General features: G+C 41.8%; 2 protein-coding genes across 8 annotated transcripts in view; both read right to left on the reverse strand.

Annotated features, from left to right (window-relative positions):
* Nucleotides 1-10,580: 10,580 nt before the first annotated feature.
* LOC308106112 (E3 ubiquitin-protein ligase TRIM21-like) lies at nt 10,581-13,350 on the reverse strand. The gene is made up of 2 exons (XM_080457147.1): nt 13,269-13,350; nt 10,581-13,002 (listed from the first exon to the last, which is right to left on the reverse strand). Exon 2 carries the CDS (start codon nt 12,986-12,988, stop codon nt 11,348-11,350), a length of 1,641 nt encoding a protein of 546 aa, XP_080313273.1. The 5' UTR covers nt 12,989-13,002; nt 13,269-13,350; the 3' UTR covers nt 10,581-11,347.
* Nucleotides 13,351-17,392: 4,042 nt separating this feature from the next.
* caska (calcium/calmodulin-dependent serine protein kinase a) overlaps nt 17,393-27,819 on the reverse strand; it is a 143,985-nt gene continuing 133,558 nt past the window's right edge. For all 7 annotated transcript variants that reach the window (XM_080456615.1, XM_080456613.1, XM_080456611.1 and 4 more), the window contains 5 exons: nt 22,755-22,835; nt 21,493-21,573; nt 20,736-20,938; nt 20,436-20,519; nt 17,393-19,314 (listed from right to left, as the gene is read on the reverse strand). In XM_080456615.1, the coding sequence (XP_080312741.1) occupies nt 19,138-19,314; nt 20,436-20,519; nt 20,736-20,938; nt 21,493-21,573; nt 22,755-22,835 (626 nt within the window). In that variant the 3' untranslated portion in view covers nt 17,393-19,137. The remainder of the gene's footprint in view (nt 19,315-20,435; nt 20,520-20,735; nt 20,939-21,492; nt 21,574-22,754; nt 22,836-27,819) is intronic.

The following is a 27,819-nucleotide window of genomic DNA, read 5'->3' on the forward strand; positions in this document are numbered from 1 at the left end:
TTTCCACAGTTAATTCAAAACATGTGTTTGTATATGGACTCATTTTAATGACCCTGCATTCAAATAAAATGAAATAAATACAATAAGATACTCGAAAATGTGCTCCTCGGAGCACAGGTTCCGCCAGGCGAGGTGGTAAAAGAAAGTACTGTTCCTGATTAATCCTGTCTTACCTATTTATATTACATATTGTGATGTCACGTGAAGCTTGACCAATGTTAGCTGTGAGCGGACGGACACACGGACGGACAGAGGGTAAAACATACTCTCCACCATGCCTTCGGCCTGGCGGAGACAGATTACTGAAATAGTGCGTGACCATGAATCATAATTGTTTCACAATGACTCATGTGATATGTCATTGTCACTCTGTTAACACTATAGTTCATATTGTTGCTAGATGTTTGATAATGTATGTATTACTGATTTTTTTAAATGTTATAAAGAATGTCTGACATGTATATATATATATATATATATATATATATATATATATATATATATATATATATATATATAAATTATTAGTTACGGGTTTAAAAGAGCCTCTTCACTGAATGTAAGTCAATGAGGAGCATATTTTAAATTATCAATTTCTAGTCAATGGAGAAATTATTTTTTATTTCTTGTCCACCTTTGGAGTCCCGTCGCGGTCACCCCCCTGTCCCCGGGCGTCACACACACAAACACACACACACACACACACACACACACACACACACACACACACACACACACTACACACACACACACACACACACACACACACACACACACACACACACACACACACACACACACTGTGTGTGCTTGCAATACTTTGCCACGCTTTCTCCCTGGATCTATTTATTGCGGTCGCGTTTCCTTTCTTGCTTAAATACATTTTACTTCCTTGTATGATTTCATGAGCTGCTGCAGTGCTGCTATTCAGCCACAGAGAAGAACGCCGCTCTGGTTTTGGGCTCCAATGGAGCCCAAAATCCTTGAACTTGACCAATCATGGAGCCGCTCCATGATTGGTCAAGTTCAAGGATTCTGCTATCGACTTTCATGGTCTTTTATAGAAATACATGAAGCCTGGCTTCATTATCCTGGCTCGACACAGCCTGGCTTGACAAGGCCTAGCTCGACAAAGTCGCTCCTTTTCAGCCTGGCTTGGCGTTCATGGAACCGAATAAACCAGGCTATACGGACCCGACTTTGTCAAGCCTGGATTTGATTTAAGGCCAGGCTTATTTAATTCACCTTTCGAGGAATAGGGCCCTGGTGGAGACCTGTGCTCCGAGGAGCACTTTTTCTAGTTTATCCTGATGTTGTGTATTGAATCTAAGTTGCTTGGTCTCATAGCTTTATATTATCTATTTTTCTAAATAAAAAGACTGCTGTTGAACTTTGACATGACTGCTAAGTGAGTCCTTTTAGCTTTGGAGAGGTGTCGAGCTTCTTCAGCAGTGACCTATAATCTGTAGTAATGTGAGATTAAGTTCACACAACTGAAATGATGAGAAGGAATAGATGATGCAACCTGTGGTAGTACAACCCATCCCTTTCATTGTCTCCACCGGGCCGGACGGCCAAAGGGCAGAGACTATGTTTTCGCCCTTGTCCGTCCATCAGTATGTGTGTCCGTGTGTCCTGGTGTCTGTGAACAGCTCATCTCCGGCACCGTTGGACCGATCGGCGTGAAACTTTGCACACACACTCCCAGGAGGCCATGGAATATTTTTCACATCAGCCTATTATAGCGCCACCAGGAGGCCAATTTTAGCTACAATTTTCCTATAGATTCTGTCCAAACCTCACGCAAATCAGTACACATTATCTCTATTGTCATGTGATCAAGGCCTATAGACTTTTCATATTCCTTCCTGATCGGCCACGATTGGTTTCCAAAGTTTGTGGGATTTGCACAAATTCTGCAAATCATGAACGCAACTTCCGATTGCCGTGAAACTTTACGCACATTCCCACATTTTTCAATTTGGCCTCATGATGGCGCAATAACAGGCCGATACAAGGATGTCAGGCCCTGTCACAGGGATGCCAGGCCCTGCCATTCAGCGGTATGAGATGGGCCTGATGTGACAGGGCCTGACATTCTTATACAATTCTACATATAATCGTAACATCCTTTTTTTTCTCTCCCTGGGAAGTAGGCTAATAATTACATAATAATCACATACTAGTCCAGTTTAATGTAAAATCCGATATTTGGAAATCGATGAGATGTTTTCTAAATTACACAATAAAAACAAAGCTTACATTTTAATTGGGTGTGAGGGGCGGTAAGGGACCGGGGGCCTATTTCTCAAAAGCAGAATTAGGGGTTAAGCCTGGATTTAACACCTATCCTGGCTTAATTTAGCCAGGATTAGCAATGAATCGGTTTCATGAAAGCTGAATTATCTTGCCAGATTAGTTTAGCCAGTGCACCCACTGGATAGGCAACCCAGGCTGGTGGAGAGATCGCTGTGGAGCATTCTTCTCTAGTTAATTGTGTAGTTGTAGTAGTCGTTGTGTCTGCCACACAGTAGACGACAGTGTGTATTTCTCATGAGAGTTGTGTCATATAACACACACAGCCTGTGTCTGGGACAAACTGCAGCAGACCAGGCACAGCGCCTTGCTGCAGACAAACTCATTGAGGTCACAGACATTCTATGTATTCAAGAAACTTTTCTTCCTAAACAAGACATGGACAAGCTTAACTCTGTTAACAGTAAAGTCCATGGGGCAGATCTGAGCTTGGGTCTGAGCTTGGGTCCTGTGCATGGCAGAATACCTGGAGGAGTGGTTATAATGTGGCATTTAAAAATATGACCCCCTGATAAGTGTGATTAGACTGTGGGGAGTAGACTGGTGTATAGCAATTCAAGTTGTTTACAATAACAATGTTTTTATAATTGTAAATGTATACACACCATATGAATGCAATAGTAATGACGATGTATATCTTGAAAGGCTCGGTTTCATAAGCGCATTTATAGAGGAAAAATAATATACATGTATTTACATAATGGATGACATGAATGCAGATATCAGTGATGGAAAGTCCATGTTTGGTCAGCATTTGATTCAGTTCTGTCTTGACAATAAGCTAATTTAATCTAGTCCTGCTACAAGCAGCTAGCTTTAAATAGACACCCCCAGCGATTAGTCCCCATGGAGACTTGAATTCATGTATATTTTTTTAGTTTTTGTCGCATTCCTAAGCCAATAATTTGATGACGGTTCCGGTAGGAGACACAAAGAGTCTCCTTTGTGTCTCCTACCTGCCTACCAGCTGCCTACCGCGCTGGTCATCAAATTATTGGCTTAGGAATGTGACAAAAACAAAAAAATATCCATGAATTCAAGTCTCCATGGGGTGACTAATCAATAGAAAAAGAAATGTTTTTCCGGGTGAACTATCCCTTTAAAAGATCTACATCATGAATTCAAAAAATATATATATATATATTTGATATCATATTGTTTATGTCCCTCAAACGTTTTTCAAAAGGCCTAAATCAAGCCTCAGATATACTCATTCCAACTAACTTCTCTCTGGCTTATAAAGCACTTTCACCTGCAATACCACATTTTCCTGTTTGGCACAGGGCGCTATTGAGCCAGTTTGTATGCATGTTATCTCCTGGTTCTGTGTGGAAAAAGTAAAAAAAAAAAGAAGAAAAATATATATAAAATATAGCTGCAAGCAGCAATAAGCGGTTTCGAGGGATAAGGCAGAGGCAAGAAGAGGCAGGCAGAGAGAGAGAGAGAGAGCGAGAGAGCGAGAGAGAGAGAAAGAGAGGCAGTTAGAGAGAGAGAGAGGGAGGGAGAGAGAGAGAGAGAGAGAGAGAGAGAAGAGAGAGAGAGAGAGAGAGAGAGAGGCAGTGAGAGGCAGTGACAGAGAGAGAGTGAGAGTGAGAGAGAGAGAGAGAGGCAGTTAGAGAGAGAGAGAGAGAGAGAGAGAGAGAGAGAGAAAGAGAGAGAGAGAGAGAGAGAGAGAGAGAGAGAGAGAGAGAGAGAGAGAGAGAGAGAGAGAGAGAGAGAGAGAGAGAGAGAGAGAGAGAGAGAGAGAGAGAGAGAGAGAGAAAGAGAGGCAGTGAGAGGCAGTGAGAGAGAGAGAAGAAGTGAACATGCATTAATTAACAAAGTCATGATTTTTGTTCAGTAAATTATATTTGGACTGGTTAAATTGGGGTTTGAACCAGGGACCTACAGACTTGCGGGTAGTCAGTGTAAAGCATGGGTTCCCAAACTTTTCAGCCCGCGACGCCAAAATAAGGCGGCCATTGACTCGCGACCCCACCTAAACCTGGAGGTAATTTATGCACATAAACTTGCACGTTCAGTGCGCATTTGAAATGTATTAAAATGGTAAAACGTACTATTTGTAATCATTTTAGGTTGTATTTCATCGATTCTGTTGATATATTTTTTTTATGACCCAAAATAATTTCGCGACCCCACCGTCAGTCTCCCGCGACCCCAACTTTGGGAACCCCTGGTGTAAAGGATAATTCCTTTAACAGGTCCGTTCATGGAAGTCCTTGCGGTCTTGTTTCCAATGAGGGCCTGTGAGCAATTAGGGGTTAAGAGTCTTGCTCAGGGACAAATTTCGGGCCTGGCCTGGAATCGTACCTGGGGCCATAGACATATAAAGGTAGACGCCTCCTTCGGCTCTGAGGCATTGGTATCTCGGGCGCCATTTTAGCGTAGGAAAGCTGTGGGCAAGCTTCCCTGTGTGTCACAGAAGGGGGCGTTCGGTAGGCCAATCAGAGCCAGGTGGGGGCGGGCATTTTTGTAACCCAGCTCTTAAGCTCTTAACCCTTTAAAAGGCAGCAGCTGCGCAGCATCTAATTAGTTGGAACTTGGCAAACTCCACACTGGATTTGTGCAATAATAAATCGTCTTTTACTGATTTACAGTTTAAACAGGTTCCTATGTTCCTATGCTTTTGGCTGTCTTGGAGTATTTGTGTTATATGTTATGCTTTCAGTGCCATTAAAATATGGAACACACTCAACACAGACATTTCATTTGTAGTTGCTGTTTTTGTCATTTGAGAAAATTCTCAAATGAACAATTATTTCAGTCTTTCAAAGTTGATAGCTCTGTTCTGACCTGAATAGCGAAAATAAGGATGTGGGATAAAGGCAATTCTGCAATGTGGCCAGCATATTTCATGTAGTCTGCCACTGGCAGACTGCCAGTGAATGGAGACAAACATATTTTGTGACTATTTCTGTTACTTGAAAGTATTTTGGTTTGAAAATATGCAATTTAGATGTAACCAAATATAGGCATATGCCTACTGGATCCATCCATAACTCTTAACCGCTTGAAAATAGGTTGAAAATTCAGGGAGTTGTGATGATTTTAATTGTGGGGAGACCGTCAGCTTCAATGGACATAAACGCATTAGAACAGTGGTTTTCAACCTTTTTCATATCAAGGTCCATTATTTATTCGCCATTTGAGCCACGGAACACCGTTTAATGAGCTTTAGCCTCTCACACCCAAAACTTAGAATATGTTGTTACTTGTTATCGATCGATAAGATGCTGTCAAAATAACAATTCGTTACGTTCTCTAATTGTGTACATGTATATAAGTAATGCAGATGTTTAACAATTTGACTCTTGAGAGTGTGAAATGCTATACTCAAGATTTAAAGATCTATAAGGGTCCATTTGGTTATCAACTCTCCATCATTTAGCTGGGGACCACCTGGAACCCCCTCAAGGACCACTGGTGGTCCCCGGACCACTGGTTGAGAACCATTGCACTGACAAGTCCCGAAAAAGACGCACTGTGATTGGCCAGTAGTCAACACACTGTGAGCGCTGTGATTGGCCAGTAGTCACTTTGAGTCTCAGTTTGCCTACGCTAAAATGACGGCCGCGATACCAGTTGCTCCAACGAACTGCAGAGGCCAATGAGGTATCTAGGTTTCTATATCTATGCCTGGGGCAACCAGGGCCTTTGACTCCCTAGGCGGGCTCACTAACCACTCAGCTATGACCGCAGTACTGACTGAGCCATTGGATAGACAGAATTGGATTTCATATGTGGTAAGTTATGATACAGCATGGGTTGCTTATTATATACATACAAGCTCATAACGCGTCACATTGTAGATCGGCTGTATGTGGTTACTGTAGGTGTTGTATTAATAATCACATCTGCAAAGTAACAAGTAACTAAAGCTGTCATCTGCTGTAATTGTAGTAGAGTAGACGTAACAAAAATGGAAAGTAAAGTAAAAGTACCTACAAATTGTACTGTGCATTGTAAGCACTGGTATTGGTACTTGAGTAAATGTACATAGTTACTTTTCACCACCATTGAGGAGCCAATGACTGACAGGCTAGGTATCACCAGGTGCACTGATTGCTAGAGTGCAGAGGAACATGGGTTGATATTAATGGTCTTAACTCAAAATGTATATATCACACAGCTTAGATTTTTTTGATTAAATCGGAGAGTGATGTAAAAAAGATCTGTAGTGTAAAAGTTGCACGTTCATCGAATGTCAATGTATAAAGTTTCTTGTGTCTGGGTAGATCAGTTGGAAGAGCTCTTGACTCTGAACTGCAAGGTCATGGGATCGAATCCTGGCAAAAGCAACACAGCATATGAGTAATCTGGTTCCCTGGTTTATAGAGCATTGTTACAGGTATAGACTCATTTGTTTGTTAATGTTGCTACCCTTTAAATGGCCATGGCCAATAACGTGGCATTGGTCACTTAAAGTTAAATATTTGAGAAACTACACATTATTTCAAAGAAAAAGCCACCAGGACACTAATGAGTTGTGACAGGTGTAATTGGTGATGAGTGAGAGCAGGTGAGAGGGGTGGATCCAATCCATGGGAATAGAGGGAAGGTTGCTGACTAGATGACTCTTTTCCCACCCTCCCACCCTCACGCACCTTAACCTCAGTAAAACAACGACCTAACCTCAAGAAACACTTTGTAAAACTAAGAATTCCAAATGATGATCACGTCAACACATTGTTGGGGACAGGGATTGAACTAGCGACCTATGGACACACAGGCTGCCTCTCTTCTCATTGAGCTAGAGATATGGCCTTCCTGAAGGTGTCTGTTGATATCTATAGCTTTTTCCGTCCGTTATGAACCAAGCCTCTGTTTCACTAACTACTCTAGATCACTGGTTCACAAAACATTTACCAATAAAGTTTTTTTTTTTGTCTCCTCGGAATGGAAACTAGTGAAAATAGTCGATCTACAAGCTCACAACGCGTTGCTATCTGAAAAGTTGTGAGATTGTAGATCGGCTATTTTCACAAGAAAGTATGTCATACATAAATACTCTCAAAAAAGCATTTCATGTTATTAAAAAAAAATGCACATGTCTGAATTAACAGGGTCATGTTTTGTACAATGCAATGTAAATGTAAACTGTAATGAGTGGGATTTGAACCAGGGACTTTGTAACATGAGGCTATTCTTTATTGATTGAGCTATTTAATCCACAGCCTCAGACAGTGAGAAAGGAGAATCCAACAAAACAAAACAAAAGGGCGAATGAAGTACATCATACATTGAAAATAACTACTTTCAAATAAGCATTTCACGTTATCTTCAACAATTGCACATGTATTTATTGATACAGTCTTGTTGTGTGCAATGCAATTATAATGAAGTCTACATGAGGTGGGATACAAACCGGCGACCCTGTGGTCTCAAGGCAGATGATTAAGCAATCAAGCCATTGAACCAACAGACCTCAACTGGTGAAAAGGGTAGTCAAACATGAAAAGGGTGGTCAAACATTTGACACAGTTTCACGCAAATTGCTCAGAAATCCTGGGTTTAAATGTTTTTCAAACTGCTCAATATGGCGTAAAATCTAAGGGCGGAGCTTACTGGTCAAAGTGATAGATATGTTCCTCATGAGTCAAGGCACATGTGTAAGCAAGTTTCACGGCTGTCGGCCAAACGAGGCATGACTTTTGCCTGTTTAAAGTTTGCATGTTAAAAAAACTTAACGTTTTCACTTATGGAAAGTCCGCTTGCTCACGTTTGTTGGCATAGGTCCAAAGTTCATGTGTAAAACGTTTCGTGCAGATTGCTCAAAGATCCCAGGAGGAGATAGATTTTTACTGTTTTTCATATAATTCAAAATGGTGGGAAATCTAAAGGTCAGAGGTCAAAAGTCATGAGTATGAAAGTTGTTGGGCATGAGGAGACGCATGTGTGTATCGAAGTTTCATGGCTGTAGGTCAAACAGGGCATGAGTTGTACCTGTTCAAAGTCAATTGAGTGAAATAGCGCCACCCTTTGGCCGATAGTTGTGAGTTTAGTTTCTCAGCCGTTTGGCATAGCCCTCTACCATATTGCCAAGTTTCGTAAAAAGCGACCACACGGTTGGGCCAGAACTGAAAGAACGGCGGAAGAAGAAAGCATACAGTTTCAATAAGGCTTCGAGCCTGATAGGCCTCGAAACCTTAATAATAGCTTGAATTTATATAGCGCCTTTCATAAACCCAAGGACGCTTTACATCAGAACAATGAACAACTAACAGACAAATGAACAAATGAATGGTTAGGATTCGAACCCCTAGACTCTGTGGTGGTTGACAGGTACTTTACCCCTGAACATTTACAAATGAGACGTATAATGAACCTTCCTCCAGTAATGTACAAGAGCTCTCTGTTACGCCTGATTTATACTTCATGGTATTGTGTCTGAAAATAGCAGATTGGTTCAAGCCTACATAAACATATGTCATATTTAGTTTGACAGTAATAAAACATGAGTGGATTTCAAAATCCAATCACGTGGCGATCAGCTTGTCTGATTGTCTGTACCTTGAGGCTACTTGAGGCTAATACTGTATATGACGTATACATGAGTTCTGGGGACCCCCAGGGATCCTTGAGGGGGTTCCAGGGGTTCCAAATCAGTTTATATAGCAAAATATTTTACTCTAATACTCTAACTGTTAATGTAAATTTACATCAGTTATTTGAAAATAGCAGATCTACAAGCTCACAACGTGTCATACATGTTGCGACGTGTTGTGAGCCTGTAGATCTACTATTTTAAAAAAAACGTGTAACATTTTAACAACACAAATCTTGTATGGGGGTCCCAGGCACACAATCTTTTCAGATGGGGGTCCGTGGCCAAATACGTTTTAATTTGGGGGTCCTTGACATGAAAATGTTTGAGAACCACTGGACTATGGTGTCTATGACTTCAGTACTATACTATCAGTACTGTGTGAGTCTGCTTGTATAGCAGCCATTTTGCCTGCTATTGTGCAGCCAAAATAGTACTTGGAACACAGTCTATGATGTCACTATGACCTCAGTACTGTGCATGTTGGTCTATATATCTCTGCTGTCGGGCAGAAATCATCTACTGTATGTCCTAAATATTTATATTACAATTTCAGGAATTCAAAACAAAACGTGTGTTTAGACCAACACCACACTGCCTCATCAAAGTTGGTATGGTGACTTTATACATTGTCAGATACTTGAATGTGTCCTTATATTATCACCAAATACAGCTCAAGCGGAGTTAGGAGGTTTTTGACCATAAATATGGTTAATATGTTTTTTTTTGTCTGACTTCGTCATTCTAATCAATGATGGAAAAAACAACTAACTCCACAAGTTGGAGTTAGGTGGTTTGACCGACAGTTTGAGGATCCAATGGAGTTAGGAGGTTTAGTCAGAAGTGCTTTTTAATACTTTTCATTGGTTCAATATTTGTAAAACACATACACAGACATAAAGGGTGTTCAATAGCACTGATCTATAAAAACTAAAAATGATATTATATGCATTTATATTATATATTGCTATCCAGCGTTACCCAGGTTACTGCACATTAGTTTGAGGTTAGCTATGATATCAGCACTGTGACATCAGGCATGTTCATATTTGGTCATATGTGTCCAGAGACACACAGAGACACATGCAGACTTCAACTTATTTGTCTGCTGTCTGGCAGGAACCAGCTAACTCCAAAATGTTCATTTTTCAGGCAATGAAAAAAATAAACAAAAGTGGAGTTAGGAGGTTTTGTTCATCATTGATAAGAACAGCTGAATGGACCTCCAAGCTCACAATGAGGTTGGAGGTCAAAAGGGGGTGGAGCCTGGAGTCAGCAAAACCAGCTAACTCCACCCCCCCTTTGCTGGAGTTTGCTGGTTTAGCAGAAAGTTTGCGGATCCAATGGAGTTAGCTAGTTTTGTCAGAAGTACTTTTTAATACTTTTCATTGGTTCAATATTTTTTTTACCAACACACAGACGTAAAGGGTGTTCAATAGCACTGATTTATGGAAAAAAATGCAAAAGCGGAAAAATTGAGTTAGCTGGTTCCTGCCGGACAGCAACGAATAAAAGAACCTCACAAAATCTTACTTTTAAGACCAGATAAAGTTAGGGATTCATATTAATTCTACATTTTGTATGAATGGGGTTAGGTTAGTTGCTGCTAATATACAGTACACACACAATTCTATTTTCACATAATTATTTTATTCACACTTATTTTTCCAAATTGGTGACATTGTAAGGAAAAGTCTAACCAATGTGATTGACAGGACAGATGATCAGAGCAGCAGAGTTTTTACTAATATTATTATTATTATTATGATGAGGATTAAAGAATGAAGAATGAATAGTTTCTCAGTGATACTTTTGGATCTCGTGATACTTTTGTGTGACGCTTTAGTATGATCTAGTAGGGCGTTAATTTACGAAAAACACAAAAGGTTAAGATAAGATAAGCGGTTTCTGCCCGATTATAAGGCCTGTATTCAAAGTTTTTCTTGAGTAAAAGTTCAAACATTTTGGCATCAAAATCAGTACCAAAGTAGAAGCACAAAAATGTGTCAAACTTTATCGAAAATAGCCGATCTACAAGTTTCGTCACAGGTTGTCAGCTTGTAGATCACCTATTTTTGAACAGCCAAAGTACTGTATAAAATAGAGCTTAAGTGGTTATTGTATGTTTCGTAATAATAATCTAAATCTACAAAGTAGAACTAGTAACTAAAATGAGCAAATAATTGTAGTTGAGGAAAAAGTACAACATTTAGATGTAGTGGTGTAGAAATATAAAGTATTGAGAAATGGAAATATTCCAGTAAAGTAAAAGTACCTCAAAATTGCGCTTGTACAGTAGAGTACTTGAGTATATGTACTTTACTTTCCACCACTGCCAATAGAATACCAACAGACCAACAGTTAAATGGCTTGATTTGAAATAACAGTTAATGAAAAATAAACCATATATCAGCCCTTCCATAAATACACATTTGTTGTCTTTGTTGAAAATGAACATTTTCATTTAAAACTGATGATTAAATTAGTCTAATCAGTGTGAATGACAGGAGAGATGATCAGAGGAGCAGAGTTTTTACCACTTTCATTGTTACATGGACTGGAAAATGGATAGAGTTTCTCAGTGAAGGTGCAGCCAGTGAAAGAGTAGAGATGAACTCTGGTCTCCACATCATAAAAGGAGACCAGACCCTCCTCATAATCCACAAACACTCCCACTTTCTGGACCTTCTGTTTTACAGGGAGGAGGACAGGAGGGCCAGCAAGAGCCATGTACTTATTTCCATTCAACTCTATAGTCCAGTAACCATTGTCAGGGCTCAGTAGGATTCCCCCTTTCCTGTTGATGGACTCTCTGGCCACTCCTAAATACCAGAGAGTCTTCCCTTTAACCTGAACCTCATAGTAAAACCTTCCTGAGGAGAAGCTTTGTTTTCCTAAGACATGGAGGTAGTCAGAGAATCTCTCTTTGTTGTTTGGGAGATTCTTCTTTACGTTTCCACAACTCACTTGTTTTCCATCCTCAGACAGGATGAGCCAGGGATTTGCTGTATCAGGGTCCAGAGTTACATTCACAGCATATTTCTGGATCCTCCTCAGCTCAACATCACGCAGCTCCTTCTCCATCTCTTGACTGAGTGTCTTCTCCAGCTGAGCCACAGCTGTCCTCACTGTCCCCACATATGAAGACTGATGGACATTGATGTTTGTCCAGTCCTTGGTGGGTGGAGGGGTGTTGATGGATGGGAAGTTCTGGAGGAGGTGGAGGCGGTCTTCAGTGTGTGAGAGCTGCTTCAGCTCAGCGCTTCTCTTCTTTAACTCAGTGATTTCCTGCTGCAGATCTTTAATGAAGCCATCAGCCTGTTTCTCTGTTGTTTTCTGCTTCTCTTCAATCACATCAATAACCTCAGCCTGGCTTCTCTCAATACAGCTCATCAGAGCAGTGAAGACCTGCACACTGGCTGCTATCTCTCTGTCTGCATCTTTCTTGCTGAGCTGTACTGAGTGTTTGACCTCCTGAATCTTCACTTGTCTCACCTGGATCATCTGCTGAACTTCAGCCTCTGTCTTTCCCAGCTCAGCCTTCTTCCCTTCATATGCCTCTTCCAGAGATACCATTTGATGTAACTTGTGGTCTGACTCTGTGCAGAACTGACAAACACACATGTGGTCAGTCTTACAGAACAGCTCCAGAGGTCTGTCATGTTTCTTACACAGGATGTCTTCCAGGTTCTTTACAGGGTCGATTAGTTTGTGTCGTTTTAACCGTGTGACTCTGTGGTGAAGCTCCAGGTGAGTCTCACAGTAGGAGGTCAGACACACCAGGCAGGACTTCAGGGCTTTCAGCTTGGTCTCAGTACAGACGTCACAGGAGACATCATCTGGTTCAGCAGGTTCCTGTTTTGCGGTGGAATTGTTTTGCAGCTTCCGTGTCTTCCTGAACTGATCAGCCATCTCAGAGAGGACTTTATTAACGGAGGACTTTGGTCTCTTATCGAAGGTTTCGTTGCATAGTGGACACTGACACACATCACTAGTGTCCCAGTAATGTGTGATACAGGTGTTGCAGTAGTTGTGTCCACATGGTGTGGTGATTGGATCAGTGAACACCTCCAGACAGATAGAACACAGGAACTGCTCTTCAGAGAGGAGAATGCTGGCACTCGCCATTACTACTGTATACACTGAAAATAAACATGGAAAGAAATGTAATTCTTGAATGCTACTACTAAAAGCTTAATAGTTATGAATCTGATCTGGATCATCATAAATGAATAGAGCGCAATAATGTTGGCACATAATGTAAGGGAAGCCTGTCGTTTTACTAACTGAACAATTAGACTACAGGATTTCCAGGAAAGTGAAACTAAGGGAATATCATGTCTGGATACAGTTTAATATTTTGTAGTTTTTTTTTACAGAATAGTAAATCCTTATCTCATGTACTCACCGTTCTCAATATTTCAGCAAAAATCCTGTTGATCAAGGTTTTTTAGTAGAGAGCGTGTCTGTGTGTGTTTGCATGAGCTACATGAACACTTTAACTTTCACTTCAGATTGCTTCACTGACTGAGAGGCTGCTCTGTTGCTGCTGTTGTGTTAACCCTTCACAACCTCCACTCTTCTCTGTACTTCATCTGTTCTCCCTCTGCTATGGTTTAGTGCAGCGACCCACTGATGGGCAAGTGGACCCCCAAATAATTTGCAAAACATAAAGACTTTAATGATAATATAACATTAACATGAAGAATGTTTGTTAAAAACAATGTCATGGTATTATTTCTTTAAAACCTTGAAAAATGACTTCACAGATAAGTAGGATAACTATACTAAGTTAGTTCCATTGATCCATGCTGGAAAACAATCAGATTGATTGATTGTTAAAAAGAACATGATATGAAAATGCACGCGGCCCCCCCATCTGACCACTTAACGTGATGTTAAGTGGTCAGATGATGGGTGGGCTGCGAACGCTTTTGATGCTTTCAAGTGGGCCCTGATCCAGAAAAGGTTGACAACCACTGGTTTAGTGTTATTACAGGGGTGAAATAGGCTCTCTCTATTGAGCACACCAGACACTTTCCAAACAACACCTGACAATAGGGCTTTTTTTCCCCGTAAATGAATGCCCTACTTGATCATATACATATCATCATATGTAACGTCAGAGAGAGAGAGAGAGAGAGAGAGAGAGAGAGAGGGAGAGAGGCAGTGAGAGAGAGAGAGAGAGAGAGAGAGAGAGAGAAAGAGAGAGAGAGAGAGAGAAGAAGTGAACATGCATTAATTAACAAAGTCATGATTTTTGTTCAGTAAATTATATTTGGACTGGTTAAATTGGGGTTTGAACCAGAGACCTACAGACTTGCGGGTAGACAGTTCATGAAAGTCCTTGCGGTCTTGTTTCCAATGAGGGCCTGTGAGCAATTAGGAGTTAAGAGTCTTGCTCAGGGACAAATTTCATTTCATCGACACATTTGCGGGTTTGGCCTGGCATATTACCTGGGGCAACCAGGGCCTCTGTCTCCCTAGGCGGGCTCACTAACCACTCAGCTGTGCCGGGAGAGGGATAGTCTGGTTACCTAACGTGCAATCACGATTCAGCAGTTCCTAATTCCCCCATAAGATGGGAAAGCTACACTCTCATTGACTGCTGTTTTCAAATCACACCTCATTTCCATTTGATGGAAATGCTCGATTCTAATTAGCTGGGGAAAAGATGGAGGTGGAGATAAAGAATTTGGAGACACCTGATTCGTATTTCTGCAACCAACCAGCAAGCGTTCCTTCCAGCTTCTCGCATCTTTTTTTTTTCAAGCACAGGTGTGTTGATTAGGCTACAGCTGAACTTATGGTGAACTCTGCTTGCAAGTTGCTATGACATCAGAGGGGCTCCAATGGAGCTGAAACCTTGCCCTTTTCCAGTAAAGCGTTTACTAGCAATTGTTTCATTCATGTCTTTGTATGTTTGAAAAGAAGATGTGTATATTTCGCTATTGTTCCCCAGCTAAAGCTGGGGAACAATATGGGAGAGAAGCTGGAAGCAACGCTTGCTGGTTGGTTGCAGAAAAACGAATCAGGTGTCTCCAAATTCTTTATCTCCACCTCCATCTTTTCCCCAGCTAATTAGAATCGAGCATTTCCATCAAATGGAAATGAGGAGGTGTGATTTGAAAACAGCAGTCAATGAGAGTGTAGCTTTCCCATCTTATGGGGGAATTAGGAAATGCTGAATCGTGATTGCACGTTAGGTAACCAGACTATCCCTCTCCCGGCACAGCTACAGCTATGGCCGCAGTACTGACTGAGCTACTGGATAGACAGAATTGGATTTCATATGTGGTAAGTTATCATACAGCATGGGTTGCACAAGCTCATAACGCGTCACATTGTAGATCGGCTGTATGTGGTTACTGTAGGTGTTGTATTAATAATTACATCTGCAAAGTAACAAGTAACTAAAGCTGTCATCTGCTGTAATTGTAGTAGAGTAGACGTAGAGACCACCGCTGAATAATTGATTGATTGATTATACTTGCATATTGTTTTTATTAACTTTTTCAGTTTTGTAGTCAGTGTGTGTAGTGTTGTTGTTAACTTGTTTCCCCCGAGTACCGAATCTCGCCTGCCCTAAATGTAATTCCTGGGAACGCCACTGTTCCATGAGCTGCTGCAGTGCTGCTGTTCAGCCACAGAGAAGAACGCCGCTCTGGTTTTGGGCTCCATGATTGGTCAAGTTCAAGGATTCGACTTTCATGGTCTTTTATAGGAATACGTGAAGCCTGGCTTTACCATCCTGGCTCGACACAGCCTGGCTTGACAAGGTCTAGCTCGACAAAGTCTCTCCTTTTCAGCCGGGCTTTGAACAGACTTTGTCAAACCTGGATTTGACTTAAATCCAGGCTTATTTAATTCTCCTTTCGTGTAATAGGCCCCTGGATATTGGATATGGGGCACTGGCCCCAAGATCCTTCCCAGTGGGCACAGATTGATATGTCGTCACCACGCAGAGATGGGCAGTATTTGAAATACATGTATTTTAAATACGTATTTCACGATCCAACCAATATGCCCATATATGGGAATTCCAAATATATGGGCATCTGATGATATCAGGGATCTCCATATATGGGCTTAAAAGGGACACCGACAGACGAGTACTCTGACAGAGCCCCCCACACTATGACTCAGACATATTGGTCGGATCGGCAGTGCGATGTCTAGAGCTGTTTACATGCCGTTTACATTTTTTGCCAAATAAAATATTCAATCAAAAGAGGGTTGAACTTGGGACGCGTAAAAATCCCACACTCTGCTCTTGCTCAGCATCATCAGTTTTATTCAAATTGACATTTTGTCAATCAGTCGAATAAAACTGATGCTCCTGAGCAAGAGTAGTGTGGGATTTTTGTTCATAAAATATTCTTTTCATGATTGCTTGATTTATCACTGTCCAACGCATCTGAACAAAGTGGATGTGCGAATATTTTCTTTGCAAAGTCATATCTAAGAAGAAAATAGCATATCTTCAGTTGCACAGTGTTGGCAGAGGAACACACTCTAATCTAGTTGGTTAAGTGCTTATAAATATTGCATCTGGGGCATCGGGGTGGCTAGGGATTAACCACTTAAAACCCAGCATCCGTATTGTGGGGAAAGCTTTAGCTGAAAATAGCAGATCGGCAAGCTCACAACGAGTCAGACTGCATGCGCATCTTTAACTCCAGTGTGAAACAGGTGATGATGTATGGATCTGAGACTTGGAGAACAACAAAACATACATCAACACCTGTCTCAGGAGAATCTTACACATCTGGTGGAGAGACAAAGTAAGCAATGTGAAAAGAACAAGTCAGGATCCCATTGACTTACAAATCCGAAAGAGAAAGTGGAGTTGGATCGATCACACACTTAAAAAACCTGCAACAAACATCACCGACAAGTCCTGAAATGTAACCCCCAAGGGAAAAGGAAACGAGGTCGCCTCAGTAACAGCTGGCGAAGAAGTGTTGAGGCAGAAATGTCCAAGAGTGGGCTCAATCTCGAAAGAACCGCTAAAAACCGAGTGAAATGGAGGACATTTGTCAACGGCCTATGCACCCTAGAGGAGCAGAGGCTGCTTCTTTTCTTTATTGTTCCCTGACCTCTGTCTTCTTCAATATGCGTACACTTCACTACACTCCTACCTAACACACATTTGGAAGATACGTCTTTTTTCTCTTTTAAAATTATCGCCTTCATAAAATAGTCCACCCAACTTCAACCACTTTAACTTTGGCGTCCCAATTTTGGACATGTCATCATAGGCACAAATTAAAAAACAAGTGAAAAATGTGGAATATCTTTTTTTTCTAAAAAAGATTTACAAGCTAACAAGCTTGTGCGCTTGTAGATCGGCTACTTTTGTGTTTGTGGAATATAGATAAAAGCAATTGTTAACAAAAATAAATATTCAATATTAGCTGGTTAAAAGTTGTACAGCATTTACTCTGTGAATTATTAAGTGCTGTTAATATGAACACCAATGTGTGTGCAATCTGTGCATGTGTGTGCAGGGAAGAAAGGAGCCTCACAGTGTTTAATGTTCCAACACATAAAAGGAAATATATTTAAAAAATTGTTCATACTTAATAACTTTTTATCATTGCAGAGTCATTTACACAAGGGCAGTCTGTCAGTCTGTCAGATTCATATACACGGTTATTCAGATGCACAAACTGCCTCCTCTTCATTTGCAAAGTTATCACTTTGCAGAATGTAGTGTGTGTGCACACCCCTTTTCCAAACAGATACACAGTTGCAGAATAAAAATCAGAATTTTTACCTTTCATTGATTTAAACAGAATTGAAAACATTAATACTCTCGGACAACACATTTTCTGAAATGGCAAATGAGGAAAAAGGTGGAATCCCTTCTCCCTAATCTTCATCTTTTTTGAATATGACAATTCAGAAATTGAGAAATGTTCTTCTTCTTTTTTTTTTTTACAAACACATCTCACTACATGGTCGATCATTATAAATTGGTGGTTTAGAAATGTCGCCCACAATGCAAGGGATGTGCATAGGTGTCAAGACAATGTCCGGGCTGTGGTGCTGCTGTAGTAGTAGTAGTTGTTGGTTAGCTTTCGTGCTTCCCTCAATTGAGTTCAGTCTTCCAAACATTTGGAATGTGTTTTATTTTCTTCTTCCTTCTTTCTTTTGTCTTTTGGAGGTTTTACAGAGGGAGAGGGAGGGGCAACACTGACTGACAGCATGGAAGCTTGCGAATGTTCACATGCATGGTAACCTCATTCAAACCAAACGTTTATGAAATTAGAAGAGACAGTACCTGGTAGAGCGTGTGTGTGTGTGTGTGTGTGTGTGTGTGTGTGTGTGTGTGTGTGTGTGTGTGTGTGTGTGTGTGTGCGCGCGCGCTGCGCGCATGTATCTACATGTGCGGGTGTGTGTGTGTGTGTGTGTGTGTGTGTGTGTGTGTGTGTGTTTTGTGTGTGCACAGCTGTGGTGACTTTGTTACTGTACCATCAAAAGGGAAAGAAATATATTAAATTAACGGATAACAAGATAGGCTCATCCAGATAAGACTGCTACCAAAAGGGAAGGAATTAATAAATAATAAGGGCTGGCGATGGGAGACACTGCAGTGTTTGTGCGCTTTTCTTCAGTCTGGCTAGAGAGAGAGAGAGAGAGAGAGTACCCACCAACAGTGTTTTTCTAGGGAGCTACAGATGCTTAAGAACTACTACACCCAACAGGACTACAGTGCGATGTGTGTGTGTGTGTGTGTGTGGGGGGGGGGGGAAGCGGGTGACACGCAAGGGAGGACACAGTACTGTCTCTTTAAAACAAAACAACTACAAAAATGTCGCCTTGCTAGCTAGCACGAACATGACGATATTCATTGTTTTGTTTCACTTTTGTTTTTATACAACACTACGTCTAGGTAGTCTGTAAGGGCAGAGTGTTGATTGGCCCGCTGCGGGTGTTTGGCGCAGCACCCAGAGGAGATTTCGGCTTGGCTGCTGAAAGTTCTTTGTGCAGTACACTGAGGGTTTTGATTGGCTGTTGAAGGTCAAGTGCAGTGTGGAGAGACAGAGCGAGAGAGAGGTTTCTGATTGGTTGAGGTGCATTTTTTCTCTTCCCCATTTCTCAGAGTAATGACGGTAGTTTTTCTTTTTTTTTTACGCATCTCTGGATGGAGAGAGTAGGACAGGAAATGGAGAGAGGAAGGGAGAAAGGGGGGAATTCGAAGGAGGGCTAGTTGGAGCTCGAAAACTCAAAGAAGTGGAGGTGAAAGAGGAGTAGGCCTGGGTGTCTGTAGCTCAGTAGACCCAGGAGACGGGCACCCACTGGCCGGTGGTGCAGACCAGATCGATGGCCTCCTCCAGGTGCCTGATGGTCTCATCGATCTCGTTATTGATGATGGTCTGGTCAAAGTAGTGGGCGTAGGTCTTCTGAAGGATCTCAGACTCCTTCTGCAGTCGCTGGAGAGACTCGTCCTGTGCAGAGGAGAAGACAGGAAAAGAAGGTTGGAGGCAGTGGTTATCAAAGTAGGGGCCACTAGGGGGCGTCAGGGGGTCAATTGGAGAGGAAAATGGAAAAAATATGTAATTGTTACTACATTTTCTTCGAAAATGTCCAAATATTTTAAAAAAAATGGAAAAGCTCACAACCCATCGCGATGCAAATGCAATGCAACGTTATAGATCGGCTATGTTTTATTTTATACAATTTTACAACGCAGCCAGAGGCTATGGCTATTTGGGGGTCCTTGGGACCTTGGGAAACCTGTTGGAGGAACGATAGAGAGCTGGAGGGATAAGAGGGTGGTGCATGGTTGAGGGGCTTCAGACTAAAATAGAAACCCTTCCACAGCCAAAGGAGGTGAATAAGAAACACGACTGGGAAAGCTGAGCAGACAATGCTAATGACTACGACCATGTATTCAATGGAAATAGAACTTCATATAGTGTCAGATGAAGACATGTACGCACACACACACACACACACACACACACACACACACACACACACACACACACACACACACACACAGTTAGCAGTGCTAACTGCTTAATTGCATTCAATGGTTATGCCATATCTATTCTGTCTCGTACTTACTGTCAGCTTTCGACACCACCTGGGCATCTGAGAGGGATGCCAAAAAAACAAACACATGCAGCATGCAAAGTAAACAAGCACAGAGATGGATGAGAGAGGCAAGGAGAGAGAGAGAGAGAGGGGGGGAGAGAGAGAGAGAGAGAGAGAGAGAGAGAGAGAGAGAGAGGAGAGAGAGAGAGAGAGAGAGAGAGAGAGAGAGAGAGAGAGAGAGAGAGAGAGAGAGAGAGAGAGAGAGAGAGAGAGAGAGAAAAAGCAAGCTCTACTGGCGCACACATGCTTGATGACATCACTTAAAGACTTTGAATATTTTAAAACTGTAACATAAAAAAGAAAGAGCTTGCAGTACAGTGGAAAGAGATTGTACACAGCATGGGTGACTGCTGATTATTCACAAATCTAAGAACCATCTGCTGGTGTAGCTAAACATAGAGGGCCATGATTTTCTTTGACTTTCCATTGAAAAACGTATTGTGTGTGTATTTGTGGTGTCTATTCATACCTCATTGATGCCTGGTGTGATGGTTGGTGCCGCAATGAACACAACATATGGGGCAAACTCTGCCGTCCGCAAAACCTTCAGGGCCTAATGGAGATCATATTTACAAGGTCAGTGTTTGCAAATGCAACACAGTTGCACACAAATATGCACACGCGCGCGTGCGCACACACACACACACACACACACACACACACACACACACACACACACACACACACACACACACACACACACACACACACACACACACACACACACACACACACACACACACACACACACACACACACACACACACACCTGAGGTTCTACATCCAGAATGGATATGAGTCCCTGCTCATGGATCTTGCGGATGGTCTCCAGCCGTGTGCCGTACATGGCGTCCTCATGGCTGCCATACTCCAGGTACTCGTTGTTGCTGATGTCCTGCATCATCTGGTCGTGGGACACGAAATAGTAGTTCTTTCCATTCTCCTCATCCTTCTTAGGAGGTCTGGTCGTGTCTGAGAGACATGAGTGGGAGGAACGGTGAGTGATCCGTGTGGAGAAATAACATCTTTTATATTGCAGACATAGTGCATACTTATATACAGTGTGTGTGTGTGTATTTAAAATACCGATACATCTGGGGAAGTCTAAATTAAATGTAGGGGCTAGAACAGCGGAGAAAACCTCAATTAACAAACCTATGCCCACTGATTTGGAACCCAGTCCCGATACGGTCCCAACATGAAGCACCACCCTTAAGTCTTTGCATTGGTTCCGCAATATAGTTATTTTTTAAATCTCCAAGTACTTTCCACCCAGTTTTAGCCCCTACTTTGAAATTACATGTCACCAGATGTATTAGAAGGCGCGGAGATCTACAATTGTCTGGCTACACAAGACACTGACAAATAACGAAATAAATGAATACGTATACATGATTCATCCACTACTCCATATTCATGTATGTATGCATATACACACATGTTTGTACATGTTTGTACAGTTTGTGTGCGTTCATACGTGTGACTTCAGGGTGTTTATGTGTGTTTGTGAGTGTAGTATGTCTTACGAGGGATGGGGTAGGCGAATCTGTCCGGGTGTTTGGTGATGAGTGTGTTCTTGATGTGTCTCCTGCCCACTCCATGGGCACCTGAGGAAGTATAGCCAATCAGACAGACAGACAGACAGACACATTTTCTTGATTCTAGTTCTGACAGACAGACAAGACAGTGAGTCCGTAGTGTATTCTCTTGATTCTAGGACCAATCTTCTATGTGTATCCATTGACACTGTATCCCACAAACAGTGGGGAGGAAGGGCAACCAAAATGCCACATACAGTAGAATAATACAAGAGAATGCAAGAAGTGACGTTTATTTGCTAATAATAGCACTACAACAAATAAAGCGAGTAAAGGCCATGAACACGAAAACGGCTTGGAATTAAGCCATTACAGTGCAACATGTTTCAAGCCGATTGCTCTTCCTCAGGCAGTATCCCTTTTTGTATTCATAACCTTTGTTCTAGTGCTATTTGAGAAAATAAATATCACTTGTTAACCTCTTAACGGGGTATTTCAATTTAGAGCAGTTTTTAAGTTGCTTGATTAAATATTTTGATATTCAGAATCAGAGTTGTACTATATATTCATTTGACAAAGGCCCCACCATCTCATGCAAGCCCATTCAACTTCAAACCCCAAGTTAGACTCATTAAAAAAACGACCATTGATCTCTGACAGACATAGTCCTTCTAATGAATGAGGAGACCTTCATTTTATTAGTTATTTCAGTGTACTATTGTACACTATAAGCAGTGTGTGGTGTGGGGGATGTCTACTTTAAGCAGCTACATGTGGCCTGAATCCAAACGATTGGACTCTGAGCTGGGTGTGACCTGTTGTCATGCCCACACACACTCACACTCTCAGGGTGCATTTGGAAATATGCACAGAGCACTGGAGTGCTCTCTGGGTGTTTGTAAATTCAGTGCAGTCGGTGCGTGGCCATTCTAAAATTCATTGACCGACCCTAATCTGAAGCCGGGTTGACTCCAAAGTCCAAACACTGATGAAAACAACAATGGCGGAAGGAGTAGCCTAATTAATTGCTAAATGCCTACTATATGAAACACTATTTCCGAACACACCCTCAGTGTGTGGGGATGACTGATTTATCATTTGTCCATCAATTAGATCGATGCACACAGGATATTTTCTCTATTTTGGAAAATGTTTAAAAATGTTCTCCTATAATGACATGCCAAAAATGTCTTAAATTCAAGTGGCTTCCCAGCATCTTCTCTTGATATTAGTCTTCCACCTGTACTGACCTAATAAGACTAGTGTTTTCCTCTTGAAAGCAGGGAGCTTCACCACCTCCTCGTATGTGACGAGGTCTAGTTGGTCGAACACTGCAGGGAGAGAGAGACCGGAGAGAGAGAGAGAGAGAGAGAGAGAGAGAGAGACAGTGAGACAACCTGGGGAGACAAGACGGCTAAGACAAAGGCACTGTGAGGAAGTTCTACAGATCGCTAAAGGCTAATTAATACGTTGTTGTATGACCGTGTCGCTCATCAAAAATAACTAATTTTCAAGTGGCACACTTGATAATCAGTTGTTTTCGGTGAGCGAGAAGGTCGTATGACAAAGTATTACATGGTCTACTAGAGGAGTGTCGGACACACTTGGGTGACAATAGTTGTGGAAGTAGGGTCACATGTAGTCATCTAAATTCAACGTACAGTAGGTGCTGAAACCGGATGGAAAGGTTTAGGGAAAAACGAAACAAAACTGCATTGCAGAACCAAATGCAAAGACTTCATGGCGGTCCCACATATTGGGACGGTGATATGATTTGTTTTCAAAGCAGTGGCCATGGGTTTGTAAGCGACAATTCTCGTTGCTGTTGTAGCCCATATATTAAAGGGGCCACACCATGAATTTCATTTTTTTTGGGGGGGGGGGGGGTATTTTTTGGGCTCCCCAGTGTCTCTTGTACCGCAAAAAATATTTTTTTTTAACATTCAGTCATTCATTCTCATTTCAGAGATTTTCAGAATGGGCGTGTCTGAACAGGCCATTTCAGAATGGCAATGCAAGTGACATCACTTGCCTTGCCATTGCATTGATGATGGCCAGACAGAATTGCTCAGTAGCCCCCCCCCTGCCCAAAAGGACGTTTTGGTATTGCAGCTGAAAGTGCTGTATAAGCCAGAGACAATTGACTTGGGATGAGTATATCTGAGTGATGATTTAGGCTCAAACCTTTTGAAAAAGGTTTGAGGGACATACACCATATGATATTAAATATCAAATATTTTTTTTAAATTCATGGTGTAGATCCTTTAAATGTACATTTCTCCAGACATATCAGTAGGCAGCGATCTCTGATCGTCTGGTTACGCAAGACTAGCTCACATGTGGACTTATATAAACTGATGGATGTCAGGTTTATCGTCAAAACTTTGGCCGGGTTCTGTATTATACGGACAGTTGGTAAAGGGCCATGTAGTGTCTGTGACAGAGCGAGATGTGGCATCTCACTGTACAGTTCAGAAGACTTCATTACATCAACTGAGCTGATATTGGCCACAATAGAGAGTAATCCAACCAAGCAAAGGCTTAAGAGTTCAGTTCATAATTTTTCAGGCACACCTTCCTGTGCAGGAGCCATCAAAAGTATTTGATCAAAATAATGATAATTTCATAAGTGGCCACTGCAACAAAACACATTTTTATTTTATTATATTATAAATGTTATATTGGGGAAAGCTTGGTGGAATCCATTTATTTTTCCATTCAGAAAGGTGGGAGAGGAGAGAATGAATGCTGGTTGGTGCACATGGAGCGCAGGTGTCAGAATAAGCAAGTTGAGAAGAGGTCATGTTAGGGAACAAGCATACTACACTCCCTTCGGCCCTTGGATGTCTGCAGTGCGGTTCACTGCACAATGCGTGTTCAACCCCCGTAATATGAGTGGATGAAGGGGGGCTGACATATGAAATACAATACCCACAAGTCACTGTGTTCTCTTGTGAAACAGTTGACACTATCATTGATGCTATCTTACTGACCATCTGGCTGTTACTAAAGCATAAACTAAATGTGCATCTGACGTTCTAATGGCTTTACAAAGTTTGTGCTCTGTATTTAGTTAATACATGTACTAAATTGAGCACATCAGCAATTGACCATCCACGGCAGTCATTTTACTCTTATGTCATACACCACGTTGTGCACATTGTGCGATTATGAGGCAAGACAAAAATGGCTGCCATTTGACTATGGCCAATAACGGTAATATCACAACTGAAGAGCCGCCATTGCTACCGTCGTTTGTAATACTGTCCATTTTGAGCACACATGACCCAACAAATTAGAATTAGACATTAGGAGGATGACAACACACAAATATTATAAACAATTACATACTGCAAAGCCATATAGTTTCAGTTTTCTGTTATTCTGGGTAAATGGCAACAGAAACAAAACTGAAACTGTGGCAGTGACAGCTGATAAGACTAGAGGGTTTTTAAAGAGAATGGAATGAGATAGAAAGGCAAAGAGAGTGATAGGCTAGAATAGAAGTGTGAGACAGTGGTAATGCATGTGTGATATGTTAAGATAAAGGAGGAGGACGCAAATAAGCATTAGACTCCATCACAGTTTGTTACTTACATGCAGAGAGGCCGTTTGATAGGAAAGCGAGAGAGATGGACAGGGGGAGGGGTCATAACATGGTCCAGTTACAACAGCAGAATTACCATACATAAATTGCACACACAGCAAACATACATTAGTTTGAGTGGCCATGCGACACTGCACAACACCAACAATGGTTCAGTCAGGACACTCATCGAGATGAAAAAAAAACACTTATTGCAGTGATATTATGCATTGTATCTGATGGTGTGGCTCTGCCTCCGTGATGCTCCAGAACAAACCTGCACACGCATAACACAGACTTGACTCTGAGCTCACAACCCCTATAAGGCCGAGCCTAACGCAGTTATTACATGGACATGATCATACACACGAATCCCCCATAGGACACAGCCTAAAGTTATGCAGAAATTAAAGAACGTTGATTATATACATACTGTATGAACCTGCAAAAAGTGACATGCTGACATAGTGAAGACCTACGTAAATGCTACTACAGGAGGAGAGGCCCTAGGAGGCTGGGGAGTTTAGTCATGGACAAACTATCATGTGGTAGTGGCGAGAGATCTGAGCATGTAAGAGTGAACCTAGCTCTGTCTTAAATAGGCCACGTTGTTCCGTTAAAATTGTCAGCGTATGAACGTGGGATGGGCTTCCTGAACTTCCCCAATGATCCTCAATAAATGGATACGTATCAATACACAATACAGCCAGTGCTATGGGTAAAGGAATATTCACACTATCTGACTAGTGGTTCCAAGGAAAGGATCTCAATCTCTCGCTACTGTGGCGTCGTTTAGGAGGACTAAAAGATCCCGGTGATGTATCAGAATGTATCATCACAGACAGGAAGTGAGACACGCAGAGTTGGCTAAATGTTCGCTTTATCTATGCAGTTTCTTATCGAATGAGGGTTGGAAACTAGATCACAACTACAGTGAACAAACACATGCTGCAGAATAGATTATATCATTGCTGTTGGGCAGAAACCTTTGATCTCCATAATCCATATGTTCAACTTTTTATGTTTTTTTTCGCAGATTAATGTCCTGCTTCATTGTACAAGAGTGTCACCCAAAAATGGCCGATCTAACAAATGAAAGTATTAACAAGAGCTTGTGACTAAATAATAATTACTTTGGTTCCATTGGAACACAGGTAATTCTTCTTCATTTCCTGAAAAGTCAAGTTTTGGACAAGGTTTCCACCCGACAGCTACGATATCATAGCTGTGATATTGAGTTACAATGCTTCTTTTAATCACCAATGGCTAGATGCAGAGGAGACTGGCATACATGTTATGAACAGAGTGTGCAACTCTGACATGACTACACGTTACATATTACATGCTAAAAAGTAAAGTATAATAACTTCAAATGGACATTAGTCTCGCGTGGCCAGACTGTTGACTCCCACAATTTTCAAATGTTTCTGGTCATACAGTCTGGGACTCGGAAGCTCTGATCATGATTAGAATATAAACCGGATATGAAGCCTCCTCCCCACTTCCGTTTCGTCTTTACAGTCGTGCAAATTTATCCTAATATAAATACAAATCATCTAAGTATATCTAGCTTGCTGCTTAGCAGAAATGGAAATAAAAGAATAAAATGTAAAGATATTTTAAAATATATTTTCGTGAACGGAAGTGCCAGCTTCCTCTCTCGGATTTCGGGAGTTGTAGTTCCAGACTCTATATAGCATTCATTCAGAGATTGTGGAATAGTTGTCTGGCTACGCGAGACTAAATGGACATTGACAGATGTGAAGGCTCTCTATGGCCTGCTGAGCAGACAGTTGACATGCATACCAACCTGATATTAGGCTACATGCGCGCGCACGCACGCACACACACACACACACACACACACACACACACACACACACACACACACACACACACACACACACACACACACACACACACACACACACACACACACACACACACACACACACACACACACACACACACACACACACACACACACACACACACACACACACACACACACACACACACACACACACACACACCTGACACCCCCCATCCCTCAACCCCGGCATATTGATTGGGAGCAATGCAACACTCAACTTCCATAATACCTTGGAGGGAATAAAGCTGCACGTGCGCATGTGGCTGACGTGTGCAAAACATCTTTATACAATTAAATAGCATAGGAAATCCAATTAAAAACAATTGATACCAATTGTACCATACCAAAACCCTCTTTCTCTCTTTCTGCTGAATAAGGGCCTGTAAAGGTCCTGTTGAACACTATACTATGCAGGTTATGTATACAAAGACAGCTCTAAGTGGGCTTGTTTGTGGTCACTCCTGTAAAGAAACCTTGCCCCCTGGGCTGCTGGTCAGGGTGCTAATCTTAGAACAAGTGCAAAGGCCACTGAAACCTAAAGAGTGTGGTAGTCTAGTGATATGCAGACAGGCTGTACTGCCAGCCCCCTGTGCCCAGAACCTCTGCAAGCTAACACACACAGAAACACACAGGGGTTGGAGGTTGCACGTGGTATGGAACAGGTGTGTTCCAGTCAGTGCACTCAGGCCTGAGCAGCCAAACTCAGAAGCCCTCAAAAACCATACCCCTCCCTCTCCCCCTCCCCCATTCCTCTTGCTTACCTACGATCCCCTATCCAAGACTACGTCTCACACACCCCTGAACTTCTTTTAAACCTTAACTCACCACCCATTGCCAAATTATCTTTCCCTGACCG

This window comes from Gymnoscopelus braueri (assembly GCF_963280865.1).
Source record: "Gymnoscopelus braueri genome assembly, chromosome: 18".
NCBI classification, from domain to species: domain Eukaryota; kingdom Metazoa; phylum Chordata; class Actinopteri; order Myctophiformes; family Myctophidae; genus Gymnoscopelus; species Gymnoscopelus braueri.

Excerpts from the sequence above, each read along its gene's own strand:
- LOC308106112 (XM_080457147.1), bottom strand. The coding sequence starts at position 12,988 with ATGGCGAGTGCCAGCATTCTCCTCTCTGAAGAGCAGTTCCTGTGTTCT.